Raw genomic sequence first — 17,673 nt, 5'->3', positions numbered from 1 at the left:
TTTATGCCCCTTGCTTTTCTGGACAGGCCTCCTTACCCAGGGCTAAGAAGTGCCAACAACATGACATTTCCCTGCCAAGAAGGGGTAGTGCTGTACTGCATCACTGAGAGATTTGCCTTACGTAAACACTTGCCAATTTCTTTAGGTCACCCCCCAGCACTGCCAAGAGCTGGGCAGGCCAGCTCTTCTCCCCCGAGACCTGCGGGAGTGCCAGCAGACACGCTGGCCAAGCCGCTGTCCCTAGCTGCAGCTGGGGCCAGCTTTGCAGCCAAGGTCAGGGAGCCAGGGAGCATTTCCCTCAGCGTGTCCCGTGTTGGGGAAAGGCCCCGGGAGGTTCGGGGTGTCCTGCAGCCTGTTTACCACAGGCTGCTTTGTGTGGAGCACACCAGCCCTCCTCCACCGACCGGCAGCGCGCAGAGCAGGCTAAGGGGCAAAAAAAACCCCGAGGCTCAGGCTGTGCTGGGGGACCCTCAAGGAGCCACCACAGCGGTGAACAAGCCCAAAGGCGCCTCTACAGGGCCTGGGGCCTTGCCTCCGTGAGGGGGGCCGGGCATTCCCTCACGGCTTGTGGAAAAAAAAACGGAAAAAAATTGAGGGGAAAAAATCGAGCAGCTGATTCCCTCAGCCCCCTGCTGCAGCACCGCGGCAGGCCGGCCGGGAAGGCGGGGGAAGGCGGCAAGCGGGGCTCTCCCCCAAACCGAGGGAGCCCCGGGGAAGGGCCGAGGGGCCGGGGGAGGCCGAACCCAGCCGTGCCAAGCCCAAGCGAACCGAGCCGGGCCAAAAAGAACCGAGCCTGGCCGAGGCGAGCCGCCCGCCCCCGGGGCTCTCCCTCCCGCCCTGCCCCACAATGCAGCGCGCGGCGCGGCTGACATGGCGGCCGGGCCGGACTGAGCCGCTGCCGTCGGGGCCTCCAGCAGCCGGAGCCGGGCATGGCGGGGGCGCAGCCCCGGCACCCTTAGGGCCGCAGCCAGGTACCGGGCCCCGGGGGGCCGGGAGGGGGCTCCCCCGACAGGGTGAGGGCGGCTGGGCGCTCTCTGCCCTCTCCCCTTTCCCCTCTCCCCCCGTGCGCGGCGGGGCGAGGCGGGCTCGGGGGGCACGGTGCCCGCGGAGCCCCCGGAGCCCCCGGCCTCAGCCCGCCCGGCCCCGGCCCCGCCGCCCGCCGAAGCCTCGCAGCCCTGCGGCCGGCCGCTGAAAGGTTGCGAGGGGGGGTCCCGGGCCATCCTCGCCCGCTGGGCCCCCGTCCAGCCCGGCCGTGGCCCCTCCTGCTCGCCCAGGGGAGAGGTTCGGGGTTCTGGGCGTCGCGGGGTGCCCGCAGCGCCGCCGGGGGCTGCCTCCCCCCGGGTGGCTGTGGCTCTTTTGTCGGCTCGTCTCGTGTGCGGGGAGAGCCGAACGAGGCTCCAGCTCCTGCAGGACGCTGCGATGTGCCAGTTGGCTCAATGTGTCACAGCCCCCGAGGCCTTCTTGCTGTTAAGGTTGTTTGTGGGAATAGCAAAGGGGATGAGCTGTGAGGGCGCAGAGGAACAATGTAATCAGGTTAAGGCTGAGGTATTAGGGAGGGACTGGTATGTCAAACAATAGTTTTATCTGCGTGCGGATCCATTAATTCTTTTTGGTTTTCACACCACCCCCACGTCACTTTGCTTCATGAATGCCTTGCCCTGCCTTTGAGGGTCACTGCATCTGCTTGAAAATAGAGGATACATGTTGGTTTTGTTTGACTTATGTTCCCAGCTCGGGGAGGTGCTTTTGGACAGTCTGACCCCGGATAGTTATGACATAATTATTTCCGAGACGAGAAAAGTAACCCAGACATGGAAATATGACTTAATTACAGTATCTGACAGAAGAAGCTATATTAGGAGTGAGAGGTCTCCTTTTCAACCATTAGTTATGTAGTGAGCTTTTGTCTACCTGACTTTAGTGATAATCGCTTCATAAAATCATTTTTAGGATGAAATTACAGTTTCCCAGAACATACGTGTTGGGATATGATCCTGGAGGATACATAGAGAGGGATCAGAAAGTTCTTTCTGTGTTCTGTCCTTGCACAGAAAACAGCTGGGACTTTGTCTCCTACCCACCTAGCGCAGGAACAGAAATTGCCAGGTGCCACGGGGCACCTGCACGGTACAGGGCATTTGCCTGCTTCTTCCTCTGAAGGGAATTACTGCTGCAGGGATAAAGGGGAGAAGGATTTCCCTGTGTCCTACTTGAAAGCAAGATATCCCTAGGGAGCTCCTCTTAAATTTCTTGTGGATCTGCTTGTCACGGTTTTGGTTTGTATATTCATATCGATAAGGCAGTTCAAAATTTTGCCCAGCTGAGAGTATATCCTGCTTTCTAATTGTGCTTGCTTTTACATTTTATGAAGTGTTTTTACTAAATCAACTTTAATTGTTGTCCTTATCTTGATGAGGTAACGTAATACTGGTATGGAGTATTTATTTTTTTCATGGAAGGACAGATCCTGCGTTTTGCTTATTGGATTAATTTGCAGCATGGAAGCCATCCAGGGGAAGTCAACGTTTCTGATGCTTTTGGCGCATTATCAAACAGCATACAATAATAATCACAAGTTGTTTAATTGCACATAAGTGATAGATCAGTAACTCTTTTAGCACAGAAGTACTGAAAACACATTGTCTAAGTTTAGTAACAATGCATATGAATCTCATTTTTACTTTTGAACAGCGCTGCATACACAGATGTATATGTACCCATACTATACCCTTGGTTCTGATGTTTTAGTAAATCTTTGGAAAAAAACAGTGCATCACATGTTACTAGATTACTTACTTAATTTTTATTTCTGCTGTTGTCTAAAAGAAACATTGCCAGCAAGAAGTAACTTTCAGACTTCAGTTTTTGGTGTCGGCAAAACTTGACTTGGGAGTCTGGAATCAGTTTAGTGTTACAAACGGTTGTGAATCAACCCATGTGCCAACTATATGAGTGTATTTTTGACAACTTTTCTAAAGTAACAGTTTCCAGCGTATTTCTTTCAGAAGTGAATGTGCTGGATCCTAGTAAAGCAGACCTAAGGATGCTGGTGGTAACGGATCCATTTGCTTTGGATGTGGTTTGTGAACTAGTTTGCAGCTGGTACGAGGTAGTGCAAAGGATGTCCTCCTAAAGGATTAGGGTTTGGGTGGAAGGATCACTGTTAATACAAGATCCAGATAAAGTTCTATGCCAAAAATACACACTGTTGTATTTTTATTGAGCACAAACAGCAAGTAGAAACAGAAGTTTAAGAAGAAGATGGATAGATAGAATTTAAATATGTAGCTGCTATTTAAGCCAGCTTCATGATCAGTTCAGGCCTCCAGAAGCTACTTTAGCCTCTGAAAGGCCTTACGCCTATGTAGTGCTGTATTGCTTTTTTTCCCTCTTTTTTCCTTTTTTTTTTTCCTCTCTAGCCTCCTACCCTGTACCCTGTACTGGTACAAATGTTGTTTGTTCTTAAAAGTTAGAGCTAACTTGGATCAGTTTCCTGATCTGGTTACAGCATGTACCTTGCAACACAGAGCAACATTTGAGGCAGGTGGTACCCCTTTTTTGGCTTCAGAGCTTAAGCCGATTGCGAAACGGTGGTGTTTTTCAAAAGTTTAAACAACTAGTACAGTAAAATTGGGGTCAGACCCAAAACTCTGAGGCATTAGGTATCTTTATATGAAATACACAGGGAAGGGAGGACACAGTAATGTAGTTACACAGCTGGTGGAACAGAGGGAGGGTGGCTTTCCTCCGTTTGGAGTGGGATTGGTCAGCACTAGTAGGTTCAGAAACTAGTCCTTGGCATTTGCTGCTTGGTGACACACCTCTTTCTTGCCTTCCCAGTCAGTCAGACCAGCTTGTAGGAAACACAACGGCTGTCGATGCAAATAGGAGCTAACCCGTATCGAGCACGTTCTGTATGGATTTCCTGTCTCGCATATCTGCTTGTTTAAGGGCTTAATTGTAGGATGGTTATTATACCTAGATACATTAATGCTAAGCTTTGCATAAAGCAAGGCCTTTCCTGTTACTTCGGTTACAAATGATACTTACCTAATTCAGATACAGCCTCGTTACAGTTTTATATCCAAAGTTGTTTATCTAACGAATCCTTCTTAGAAGTTTTTAATCCTCTGCACTCATGTTTAACATCAGAGCTTCCTACTTCATTATGTATCTTTGCTAGGGCCAGAGTGCTGGCTAGCTGTGTCCCTGTTTTTTTGTGTGTTTAATTTTACGTGCGTGGCGCTGGCTTCCTTCTCGATAGATTTTTTGAAGTATTATAGTTATTAGCTTAAATCCTATCGCTTCTAGAAACAGGAAGGTCTGAGACACGGTATAGCACTTACATGTTTGTTACTAAGAATACCTATGGGTTTACTGCTGGGGGAGCCTGAGGCGCTTTAGTGGCCAGTAATCTCTGATAGTTTTAGTTTTAAGTAGTTTGGAAAAACACCAGGGACTGATAACAGTTTGTACTAAGTTACGTGTAGCTTATCATAAAGCAAACATAAACATATTTTTTTTAAGCAATTGGCACAGGACAAGGGAGAAGCTTGAATTGAAGCTTGTGTAAGTTCTCAGATGCAGAAAGGGGCCTGAGGCTATAACCAGTCCCGAAAAGAGGCTCTCCCCTTCGCACTGGCAGATAGGGCTGTCTGCAGAAGGAGACATTACCTGTGCTGCAACATGAGCAGAGCGCACAAGACAGCCTTCCCTTTTGTTTCTGGCTGTGGCCTTTGTTTGTTGAATTTCATTTTAGTTTGGTTGGAGGTTCAGTCGGGCTGTATTGGAAATCTGCCTGGGGAGGCTGAGGTTTATCACCCCCCTTGCTGCTGGAAGGCAGGGAGGTTCGAGCTGAAGGGACGGTCTAATGGGACAGATTAAAGCAGGTCTCAGATAAAAAGACAGGTCCCTCTATCTCTAGGGAGTGAATACTTTACAGAAAGAGGGTGATAACAGTTGTGTTTATAGTACTTTCTCTCTTAATATTTAATCTAGTTGTCCCTGAGGAATCGAAACTTACGAGGCTGCTCAGTTTCCCTTTAGTTGCTCTTCTCCACTCTCGGAGATGTTTTTGGACATTTTAGTCAGTTGGGACCGAATTTTAGAACAGGCTTAAAATAATGTCCGAAGATTGCTGAGTTTCCGTATGTTTTCTGGGAAAAAAGATGTCTCAGTAGAGGAAGGATCTCTGCATTTCTTCTTAGGGAGAAGCAAAGGACCAGACAGCACAGACGTTCTTTGAGTTCCTTGCACATCTCCTCCACCTGCCCAAAGAACTGTGATGTGACAGAGGAGCACGAAAATGAGTGGGTAGGAAGGTGGGCATCTTTAGTTCGGCTTCTAAGAATGGCCCGGGTTGGAAGGGACCTTAAAGATCTTCTAACAAGGAAATGATTAAAACAGAAGTGCTTTGCGAAAGAGCTTCCTGTCACAACTCAGCATGCAAGAGCTCACAGTTTCGCTTGGTCTTCACCTTTGAAAAGGCAAAGTCTGACCCAAGATGTGGGGCTTTAAAAGGAATTAAATACAGTTGAACAACTTGGGATGAAGGAGTAACAGGGCAAATGGGTCGAAGTATCTTATTGAAAGTAGTTTTTGTGTTGGTTTTTTGTTCGTTGGTTTTGTTTTGTAAGCGTTACCGTGAATTTTTGCAATTCAAATGCAGAATTTTGTAATGGTAGTCTGAGAGAACAAGGAAACAAAAGAATCTGGCAGAAATGAAAGTGAAACAATCTCGCTCCTTCATTTTGTGAGCCTGAAATGAATTCTACGATAGAGAAATCTAAGCTGATTTTAAACATCCTAAAAATTGATCGTTGTAGGTGTGTATAGATTTAATCGTTTTCCAGAATTTGAGGTCGGATGATGTGTTGTCTGACCTCGAGCTGCTGTATTCCAGCCAGATGATTTTTCTTCAGATTGCCAAGAACTGAGCTAGATTTCAGAGGAGTAACTGGCACTGTGCATTCAGAGAAAAAAAAGGGAAACCGAATCCCCTGTAACACCAGGACATTGAGGAATACGCTGAAATGATTTCAGCAAGTGAATCCTTCCCCACATTGCAGATGAAAAACTCTGCTTTTGTTGCCAACCCGCCTGGGAGAAAATTCAGTTTTCATTCCAGGTCTGGCAATTGGTATGGGCCTGAGCTTGTGAGTAAGACATGCCATCCAGGTTTCTAAAAAGATGCCACCTCAGCAGTGATTCACTCCGCTCCAGCATTGTGTTTCCAACCGTGCTACTCCTTTTGGAGGCACTCCTTTCTCTCCTCCCGTTTCCCTCTCTTCTCTCTCCAATACCTGGCTGCCCGGTATCTGGCAGAGGAGGAAGCCTCCTTTTTAGGCTGTTTTGCTTTTAGTAGTGGTCTCTATTTTCTTTTTAGTGTTTAAGTTTTGTTAATAGGTTCATGTTGTAGTTCTTTGTGAGCTGGGTAATGAGGTTGATATTGAGTGTGTTAAAGCAGTTTAGATTATTTGTAATTTGCTAAATCATTTCGGTATTAATAAAAAAAAAAAATTAACCCTGAATACAACGTTATTGCACATGCATTTAAGATTCTGAATTTTAAGTGGAACTCTTATTTTTTTGTTACAATCTTGACTAAATTGCATAAGTGATCTTTATTTTAATTTCTTTGGTATAAAGAATAGCTCTGTGGTTTTTTTAACCTTAACTACTTGCATTTGATTACACTCACTCTCTCAATGTGTAACTGCATTATAGTATTCAATTTCTTAGCTGAGTTATAAAGGTAGTTTTAAATGTGACAGGAAAAATCTAAGGAAACTGCTAATAGAAAGTATGTCACGTTTGTGCATTTGATTAGAGCTTATATATTCTTTTTGAATGTGTAACTATATTCTTATTGAATGGATGAGATCAAATTGTTTGAGTTCAGAGTAGAATTTCTGTGGATTGTAAAAAAAAAGAAAAAGCCTTCTTTTATGATCCGAACTTAACGACTTGACAGTTAGAAGAAGCAGAGCTAAATGAAGCTCTCCTTTTGCTCCAATGCCACGTTTTTATGGTAACTTCAAGCTGGCCTTCCTGCCAGTTGTTGTTGTTCCAAGGCACTTGTGCTGCTTTGCTGTTCCCCCCTGCTGCTGCTGCTCCTCCCTGGTGCCAGCGTGAAGTCCAGCTGGACTGGGCTGCAGAAGTGCTCGAGGGAGCGCCCGAGGATTGGGAGTAAGGAGCTGGGGCTGGAAAAATGGCTTCTTGCTCCATCAGGGCTGGTGCCAACCTGCAGCTAACGCAAAAGTGTGGCCTGGGTGTGCTCTAGTCCAGGGTCGAATGGTGGTGTGGGTGTCAGAAATGAAAGTGGAACTGCCATCTGCTTTCCTTCGCCGTGCTCCCCACCCCGAAAATGAGCAGCTAAAGCGTAAGGAGGAGTTCAGAATTTGAAAAGTCTTCCCCTGCATTTTCTCTTGTTTCCATTACAAAAAAATCTTCGCAGGAGAGCAGCGGATTGTTGGCAGACAGCAGTGTGCTGCATGTAGCTGTGACATCTATAGGGGATGGAGCAACGCTTCCAACAGGTGGTCAGGCACACGAGTACGGTGAGCCTACCTGGGTCCTTCTCACTGCACCCAGGCTGGAATGACACCGGTGTGGGTGGGCGCACATTTCTGGTGCTGGGCTAATAGGAATTGCTGTGGGAAAGGCCAGCTGCAATCCAAAGGCAAATACTACTTAATCTTCTGGATTTTTGGTCTTTGATTTTTCGTCTAGAAGTGTGAGCTGGATGTAATAATCAGTGTTCGATAGAGAACAGTTGTAATATTAAATACGTGACTTTGTGACCTAAAATGGCAAGCTGTTGGAATGGATGTACTAGTATAGATTTTTTTTCCTTTTTCAAGATTTCTTATTAAATGCTCTGATGCTGTCATTAACTTCATAACAATTCTTGGTTTTGCTTTTGGTTTTGTTTTTAATTTTTCTGAAATATAGTGCATATTTTCGGTGATATCAACAGAGGCTTAAGCTATCCATTTTTAGTATGTGGTTTGCATCCTGAAGTATTTCCTGGCTTGTGTCTCTCCAAAGTGAGAGATAGTAGCTGCATTATATAGCCTGAAAAAAAAATTACTGTGCTTTATATTGATGATATTCAGAAAAATTAGATTTTTAGCAGACATTTTAATCTGATTCTTTTGTTATTTCCTTTTTTAAGTACGAAAGTACATTGTTTTACTCCTAATTGTTGTAATCCATGGATTTTTTTGTTATTCCTTTGCTAAATGATAAGCTACTTATTTGGATAGTTTCTCAAAAGCGTGATCCATGGAAATTTCTGGGTTTCAAACTGCTAAGTATGTAGGTGGACAGGAAGGAGAGAAACTCTGTTCCAGAATTCCAAATCTTGCTATAGTTGTACAAAATTGATTTTATTTTGTGTCTAATACATCATTCTCATTTTTTTATTGCTATCTGAAGGTTGTTTAAAAAGAAAAGAATCCAGGCTCTTGCTACAGATTCTTTTTCTTCATTTTCTACATAAGTGAGTGTAATTCCTTAAAAACAGGTTCCATTATTCATGCTTAGCTTCCCATTGGAACACCAGTCTTTGAGTTGTCTCCAAAATAAAACTCAGATGATATACCACTTAAAGGACAGAGGTTTAGATAAGTCGAGGTAAACTGCAGCTAAACAAAATATCTACTGCTTCTGTTTTTTTGACTAATGAAAATCTTACTTAATTGGTGGCAATTAACGTGTGAGAATTGTATGTGTTAAATGTTGTGCTTAAGTATCTGTGGAGGTAGGTGGTAGGTCAGATGTCAGATTTATTCCCAATAGTTTTATATCACTAAATATTTTTTCAGTTAACAAAATGGAGCTGGTATGCTGGAATGAATTAGCTTTCTTGAGCAGTGTGTTTTATTGTATTTTTTAGATGTGTTATTTTTTCAAATTTTCAGTGTAGTTGCAGATATGTTGTTTTTTTATATTTTTTTCCTAAAGCCAAAAATAGGAAGGAAAGAAAAAAGCAAGCTGTTGGCAGTTTAATCACAGTGTTTTTTACCACATTCTGCCATTTTTTTGTTTCTTCATATTGCCCCCTCTTTTAAACAGAAGTAAAGTTTATAAAATTTTCATGAGTTTTATTTTAATATGGAATGTGTTATGAATATTCACGTATGAATATTCCCCCCTGTAGGGGGGAACATGCTTCCTCTATAACCATTAGGAGTTTCACTTCTCTTTAGAGGCGCTTATTTTAATGTTTCCTATGTAGAGCTTTGGTATTTTCCCTTCAGTTTACAAATGTGTATCATTTCTTCAGCAGACAATCAGCCACGATCCTTGCCTGCACAGTGGATTTAAAATCAACTTTAAATTACTGAAGAATTGCACTTCAAGTGGTCTCAAGAGACTGGAGAAGCAGGTCTTCACTATAATGGAAGAGGCCAAGAGCTCAAAGAATGGAAATCATGACCCAAGGAAGTCTGTCCGTCTTGTCTGTGAGGAAGGCAAAGCAGTCAAAGTTACAAATAATCAAAATTATAAACATAATAGAAATGACAAATCTGTGAAGGATATTGGGAGAAGTTCTCCAAGTGGGAACAACAGCAAAAAAAGTAAACAAAATGATGTTTTTCCTGAAAAACAAGGAGAAAATAAATCATGCAAAGTTAATAGTTGTAATCCTGGAACTAAAGATACGGTATCAAACATTCAGGATCGAAGTCATGGAAAAGCAAAAAAAAATTCTAATATATCATCAGCAATGGAAAACCTGAAACAAACAAAAGCTCAACAAGTGGGAGAAAATTTTCCAGGCTGCCATGTTTCAGGGAATGGGGTCAGTACGGAAACCTTAACAGCTACTCAGAAAGGGAAACTGGTGTTGGAAAATCCACTGGGAGTTCATACGTTGGAGACTAGTGTTGATCAGACTGGTGATCCTGGTAAGACTGCTTCAGATCAAAGAAAACTGGAACAGAAGCCTGATGACTTCAGTGAGTATTATTCAGCACTGCTTTACTCGTTTTTGTTCTGGTAAAATTGTTAACAATCTGAAATGGGCTTTGAAATGTTTCTATTGGTATATTTTTTTCACATATAGTAAGTTGCTGACTGCATTTACAGAGAACATTATTAATATAAGCATATTACATAGGGCATAAGAGATTATGGTAATAGCTGTCCCTTTTTCTTCTGCCTAAGACCTAAATGTCTTAGCAAGAGACTTAGAATGCGTGGGTTTCAGGCACTTTTGGAAATATAATGTCTTGGGCTGGGGGAGAACCTTTGATAATATCACTGCCATTTATGGAAATGCCAGATATTCCTGCTTTTCAGAAAGAGCAGGAGAAAAAATCTGCAAGAAAATATTTTTTATAGGTATGAGAAAAATATTTACCTTTTTTCTGAGGTTGTTACATTCTTTTTATTACTAAAAATGCTTAAAAGATGGTTTGGCAGATGGCTGTTTAATTTAGGGAGCTGTGGAATGCTTCCCATCCATCAGTGGTTACCCTTATGAGTGTTCAATTTTTGTGTCTTTTTCAATTTCAAAATTAAATATCTGGATCAGGATTTGTCTCGTTTCAAGTTAGCTCCTCATAACAGACTTAGTCACGCTTCTTCAGAACACAGTATTTTCTAATAAAATACTGCTTTACAACTGCAGTGTCAGAGTGCAGAGCTTCTACTTGAAATATTTCCCACTACTGCAACAGCTACAGCAGTGGCTTGTGGGGCAATACAAGGGAAAATATTAAAGTGCATTTTTTTTTTTAGCTATGCTTATAAAAAAAACTTAACAGGAAAAACAAGTTGAAATGGCAGCGTCCTCTGATCAGCCAGCTCTTTGTAGACTGCCATCATGTGCTGTAGGGACCATCTGTCACTGACAAACCAGGACTTGAAAACTTGCTCACGTTTTTTATTCCTAGTTAGTCAGGGAGGTGGAGGGTGTAAAGATCTTGTATGTAAAAAAAATAAAAAATAAAAAAATAAAAGGGTGGAGAGGAAACCCTCTCACCTTTGGTGATGCAAACACTACTGGAAGAATTTAAGATGAAGATGTTTGTAGAGCTTAATGAGCTATGAACAACTCATAGGCATCTGGAGGAACTGGACTTTTGGAATTGACTGGTGTGTGTTTGTGAGTAGCAGCGTTCCAGAGCTCCATGGTTGCTAGCCCTTGGTGGCAAGGTGTCACGGCCTGTTCAGGTGCAACTCCAACAGTCTTCTGACCCGAGTGGTTGAAATATCTGGTAACTGGCGTTGTAAGGTCGTTTGGATGAGTGTCTTTAAAGTGATTTTCTGACTGTTTCCGTAGCAAAATGTATTGGGTGAAAAAAGAAAAAACGAGCTAGTATTTTTATGTCTGTTAAGTATAGCATTGGGATCTCGTGTTCTCTGTTCTGCATAACAAAAAATCTTTTTTGCCTAAACGAACTTCGTAGAGATTATGAAGTTAGGACTGAAATACAGAACAAATCTACCTTGTTTGTTTTTTTCTTCTCTTTTTGAGAGTGTGCTTAGTAGTACAATGGTCTTTGAAGTCTCTCCAAAATATTGGTTAACATACTGGAAAGTTTCTAATGTCTGAGGTGATTTTGGTCAGATGGTCAGACTTTGGACAAAAAACCAACCCTAGAATATAGTTCCAGTTTGTGTCTGGCTTCTTAATGAGATGCTCTTAACTGCTTTGGCTTCTGTACTCTACCCTTTACTTTCCTCTGAAGAAAATGACTGTTTCTTTCTCTAGGTAAAATAAAGAATTCTGAATCAACTAAAGAACATACCTTGGAAGCTGACTATTTAGAAAACACGGCTGTTATTGATGAATCTAATCTGACAGCTGAACAGCAACTGGGATTGAAACAAGCTGAAGAGCGTCTGGAAAGAGATTATATCTCCCGACTTGAAAAAGTAGGTTGAGTTATTTGTCAGCTAAAAAAGAAAATGGATGTCTTCTTTCACTGTCATCACCATATTTCAGGTTGGGTGGTATTTCCACTGTAGCCTGTTGCCTCTGTTTCTCTCTTCTTTATGGTGAATCTCTTTAGTGATACTAACCGTAGTAGTTGACTTGTCATTCACTGTGACAGAATATACAAACTGAAAATTTACTGTGCCTTTTTTTGGCACACGGCATGTTTATAGAACAGTATTTTTTAAAAATTGTGCAGATCTAAAGGTTTTCAGTTTTATACTTATCTAAGGTTTTCTAGGAAGTCCAGTTACCTGGAAACTCTGGTTATAGGATTGAAAGGAACTTCATTATATCTTCAGTATATCACCCTTTTACCAGTACAAATCACCTCTATTGAAGACAAAACCTTAAAAACGCTTTCTAAGCTGTTTTAGTAATCTCCAGTGAAGCAAATTTTGATGTCATTATAGGTGTAACTCAGAAGTTTTTTCTTGGTGTCTAACCTAAGTGTCTCTTGGAGCATTTTAATCCTTTGTATGCTGTCCTAAGATCTAACTTTCTTCAGCAATTTTCTATACATTTGAAGATCATTACTTTATACCTTCTTTTTGAAGATCATTACATTATATCTCCCTGAAGGCATGTCTTCTTAAGACTCCCTAGTTGTTCTTTGGTCATAGGAATTTTTTTAGTTGTTTCATTCCTGTTGCTTTTTTCTGGGCTTTCACCACCTGGTCCATGTAACTGTGGTATCCAAAAATGGACACGGCCTTTCAGCTGAAGTCTTACATATAAAGAAGAAAGCTGGTTTCATCTATCTGAAATACAACATTGCGTTTAGGATATGTGTGTTTTTTTTTTTTTTTTAGTAGCAATAGGATTTTGGCTTAGAATCGTTAAGGTTGGAAAAGACCTCCCAGATCATCTGGTCCAAAATCATCTGGTCTGGTTTGTAGCTTGACCAGCTCCCCACATCCTTTTCTTAAGAAATGTCCAACCAGGTGTTCCCTGCCCTGTATTTCTTGCAGTTGACAGTATCTAAGGAGGAGGAGCAATACTTTGCTTTGATACTATTTAATTGCAAGTTACTTATTCCATTTCTCTCATTTGTTGTGATCACTGAATTATTATTGTCTTACAAAGTCTGTAGTCTCTCCCAATCGTGTCTTTCTCATGTGTAGTCAACATACACTGTATTGCATTTCGTAGATCTTTAACAAAAATATGAAAGATTCTCACCCCAGAAGGACCCTGTTGAAAACTATTTGGCACACACGTTTAGACTGGTGGTGAACCACTCTAAGGATGTGTGCTCTGAGGACAGTTTTCTGAGCAGCTTCATTCTCACCTTATTGTTCTTTATTTAGATAGTATTTACAGTCTCCTTTTTAGAATGGTACTGTCAAGTGACAAAAACGTTGTAAAATTCAAGATGCAACATCTGCTGTTTCTTCGAGCTCTATGATTTTCTTTTAGAAAGGCAACCCTGAAATTGGTTTAGTACAGTTTGTTTATAGCACCTATGACCCACTTTTTTCCTATATGCTTATTAATAACTTATTTATTACAGTGTTTTTCCGGACACTCCTACTGACTGGCCTGTAATTCTTTGGTTCATCCTCTCTAGCATTTTAAAGATAGTCTCGAGGTTTTTCTTTTCTAGTGATCTGGAACCTTCCCATTAAAATCTAGCTGGCTCTGAGGTGGATTAGCACTGTGAATAGCCAAGCACAAACTTCACCAGACCTGGCTTCTTCTAAGGCATCTGATTTACTCAAATATTAGTATGTGGGTTTTTTATTGTTTGTTTCTCATTCTTTCATTGCTCTTATGCATAGCTAGATGATGAAAATTGTCTTTATTACAGAGGCAAAATAAAAAACATTGCATGATTCAACCTTTCTGGCAATAATATCTGTTGGCATAATACTACAGATCAGTGTAGGAAAGAAATATCCAATCATTTTTAATACTGTTTTTGCTGATAGTTTTAGAAGAGTGTTAAAGTATTTATTTTTGATCTGCTTCAGTCATCAGCTATTGAATACTTGAGCTAGCTAAATGTAACTGTAGGTTGTATTCCAAATAGGTGTTTAATTTCGTTTTATTAGGTAACAATCTCATAAAAAGTAAGGATGAAGAGACTTAGTAAGTGTCATGACAGTGTTACTGTAAATTGATCTGTAGTTGGAGACTCAGGCCTTCATTTTTTTTTTTTTCCCAAAAGCAAAAGATATATTCAGTATATGGAAAAACTTGCCCAAATTCAGCAGTGGTTTAGGTCTTCGGTGTAAGAAATAAGCGTTCTCTGCTCATTCATTGTTATGTCACTGTTTAAACAGCTGGTGTTTTTAGTATACTTCTCAGAATTAGTAAATATGGATATATTAGAATTAAGATGAAAATTCTAAGTAGGTGTTTTTTCCTCTCTCCTCATTATAACTGATAGCAATTATTAGAAAAACCCTAACAAGTCTGCAGGAAAACAAAGGCATTTCTTTGGGGCCCATTCAAGAGCAACACAAGGAAGAACTGTCCCTCTTGGTCTTTGATGTGAACATACCAAAAGGTTTCCTATAGCTGTGTTTTATTAGAGTAAGAAAACATAACTGCAGGATGAGACAGATTAAAGTAGAATTTTGAGAACAACACCCCATCTTTGCAGAGACTGTCCTTTCTGCCTTTTGATCTTGTAGTTCTCAGTGTTTTCCTGGTTGAAAAACTCCACATTGTGCCCTCTTCGACCCGAAGAATGTGATGATTTTTTTTTCCATTGTCTCTTAAGGCTTGTCTGCTCAGCTGCTTCTTGCAGACTCTCGGGTCTCTCGGGCTTCAGCTCCCCATTTGGGTACTCTGTCTCTCCCAGCCTGTCCATCCAAAATGCTGAGCATTACAAATTGTTACTCAAAATGGAATAATCTTATCTCTTGTCAGAGGATCCCACCTTATCCAGAGTATAGTCATCAGTAAGTCAGAAACTGGCTATCTTCCTCCCTGTTGGCCAGCTGAACCCTTTTAAATAGAAAAAAAAATGCAGTACTTGCACAGCACGCTCTGAATATGCTAGCCAAACAACAACACCATCTGTCATAACATGTATAGTAGATAATGTGATGAATACTTCCCATTTTCTTATCAGAGAAAGGCGGATAGATGCTGAGATTTAATAAATCCATAGTTATTAAAAGCTTGAGCTGACAAGGGAATGGCTTACTGGCCTCTAGTTCAGCCTTAAGAGGCATAAACTCTTCAGTCTTAATCTTGCATCACTAAAATCTACTGAGAAGTGTAATGTCCAACTCATCTCATTTCCTTTCTTCACACTCCCCACATGTCATATGGGTAAAAATCCATTTCCACCGTGTTTTCTGAAGATTAGTTAATGTTTGCAAAGCACCTTGACATTACAAATGTTACATAATTGTTAAATAGAATTTGTTATTCAAACAGTTGAGTTTTTCAGACACGATTGGCAGAAACATTTTCTTTTAATCTATGGCCATTTTTCCCCAGCGCTCCCCAGAATACACCAACTGTCAGTATCTATGCAAGCTCTGCTTAGTTCACATTGAAAATATCCAGGGAGCTCACAAGCATATTAAAGAAAAGCGTCATAAGAAAAATATAATGGTAAGTTAACAAATAAAAATTATGAATGATTTTTTCTGTTTTTTAAAGGTTTTTTTGTTATGTGGTATGTTCTCTTTGGTCATCTTCGTTTAGGTGAAAGTTTGTGTGTGCTGAGCAGAGATCCACGGATCTCTGTTGCTCCTTTTCTGTTTGAGAGGAAGGGCTTGATATCTGTCCAGACAGAGAGGAAAGAACATTTTTGGTCATTGCTTCTGAATTAGTGTCTCTGAGTAGTGGGCAGTTCATCACACTTAGTAACACAAGGCAAGGTAGCTTAGGTGAGAAACGTATTTAGTTCTTCCATTTCTTTCAAAAGTAATATCACTGGTAGCAAGACCTCCAGGGGCTGGAGTTGGGGTTGGGATTTTTTTGTGGTTTTGTGTGTGTGTGTGTTTTTCTGTTTTTTTTCTTTTTTGTCTGACTTGTTAGGTTTTATCCCTATCCTTTCTAGGATGGGTAAGCAGAGGGGATAGTATGTCTAGACGAAAGAAAGAGAGCTAAAGCAGAGAGGGATTCATTTCCTGAGATGTCACTCATCATCTCTCTGGGGTTACATATGGGTTTGATATGAAAATATCTGTACAGTTCTAAGGTTTTCAACAAAAAAAGACAATTGGTTTCCTTATTAGATACTCTGTTGTTACTGTTTGTGTTGTTTTAAGAAATGTTACATGCACAAAATGACGCACAGATTTTCATGCCAACCCATTTTTGTAAATGCTGATAGAGCTACAAATTCACAAATACATGGAGTCTTGTGTTTCAGGTGGCTTAAATAATGTTCCTACACCTGTTTCCCAAAGTTTAGTATATTATTCTTGTTTCCATGCATTTCTTACCAAACTTGTTTGTAATTAATGCTCTAATTCTCTTAAATGTGCAAGTCATCATCTGGAAAACTGAATGCTGTAAATCCTAAGAATCTTGTAAAGGAACACTTTTGTTTTTATGTTCAGTTACTAGTTGAAAGGGATTTTGGTTTTCTTGCTGGCTGCTAACTTGCACCAGGGAAAAAATAAACAACTAAATAATAATGGCAACAGACCATCCCCACATTTGATATGGAAACACTTTTCTACCGTGCTTTGCATCTGGGTATGGAAACAAAAATTGAGAAATGAGGTTTCTTTACCACTGAATGGAAATGCTAGAGAACAGGGAGTGGTTTCAGTTCTTAACACTTGTCTTCAGATAGTTGTATGTTGTACACCACATTGCAGTAGCAAGTGGTGTGTAACTGTCTAATGTTATATCATAAAATATACCTAATTAGAGCTCAAATTATTAGATGTAGGACTGTCAGATAAGCTTTGTAGCAATTGTCATTCCTCAATCAAGAAAAAACATAAAGCAGTGACATTAAAAACAAAAACATAAAAACGAAAAACCACTTGCTTTTAAAAATGTGCATATTCTTTCTTATGCTGAATTTGTTCAAGTGAGAAAAGAAGAGTTGATAGATGAAACCTAGTGCTAATCAAACATTTTCATACTGGACTGTTGTGTTGTCTTAGTGCATAAATATTTTCTGGTTATTATTTATTTCTGTTGTCAGTCAGATTTTGTTTAGTTGATGAATTTGTGAAACAAATGATTGTTTCACTTGTCCCTAAATGACTTGATGTATCTGACACATTTATTGCGTTGGATTAAAATTAATTTTAATTTGATGTACTAAAACCAGCACTTTCTAGCACTGGCTGTTTAGGCATCAGTGGGAGGAGATTCAACTACTTAAAAGTTTCTTGGAGCTAAGAATATATTTTTTGCCACTGATACCTTTCTTTCAGATACAATCCACTCATAAAATCTGTAATTCTAGAAAATCTTTTTCAACTCAGTTACTTTTATTATGTAGGAACAGTTACAGCTTTTTATTTCCTTGTATGATTTCTGTTTCAGAACTGTCAGAAAATGTGGTTCAGGAATGTAGCACACCAGATTTCTTCCCCAGTTGCCAGCTGTGAGACATGTTCTCTTTTAAACACTGAGCATCTACTGTCATTTGTGAGCTGCACTACTGCATGTGCCAGTTAGGCTGGGCGGAGTTCCTACCTTTGAAAATGTTTGGTCAGGACCCCATGTAGATAGAACACAAACAGCAAACGATGCATTGCTTACATATCATGCAGTACTATGAGATACATACA

At 40.7% G+C, this 17,673-nt stretch overlaps 1 protein-coding gene across 4 annotated transcripts in view; it reads left to right on the top strand.

Moving 5' to 3' along the window:
• The first annotated feature begins 824 nt into the window (after positions 1-824).
• Positions 825-17,673, top strand: part of TUT4 (terminal uridylyl transferase 4) — a 46,212-nt gene continuing 29,363 nt past the window's right edge. Inside the window, exons 1-4 of one of the 4 annotated variants that reach the window (XM_083846982.1) lie at positions 825-971; positions 9,290-9,965; positions 11,726-11,889; positions 15,407-15,523. In XM_083846982.1, the coding sequence (XP_083703108.1) occupies positions 9,404-9,965; positions 11,726-11,889; positions 15,407-15,523 (843 nt within the window). In that variant the 5' untranslated portion in view covers positions 825-971; positions 9,290-9,403. Of the gene's footprint in view, positions 972-1,067; positions 7,560-9,289; positions 9,966-11,725; positions 11,890-15,406; positions 15,524-17,673 lie in introns of those variants that run through there. The other 3 variants (XM_083846983.1, XM_083846984.1, XM_083846981.1) reach the window with 3 other exon arrangements.

The sequence above is a fragment of the Anser anser genome (assembly GCF_964211835.1).
Source record: "Anser anser genome assembly, chromosome: 8".
Classification (NCBI taxonomy): Eukaryota; Metazoa; Chordata; class Aves; order Anseriformes; family Anatidae; genus Anser; species Anser anser.
The sequence above is the reverse complement of the archived record's forward strand: the minus strand, read 5'-3'. Positions and strand labels throughout refer to the sequence as shown.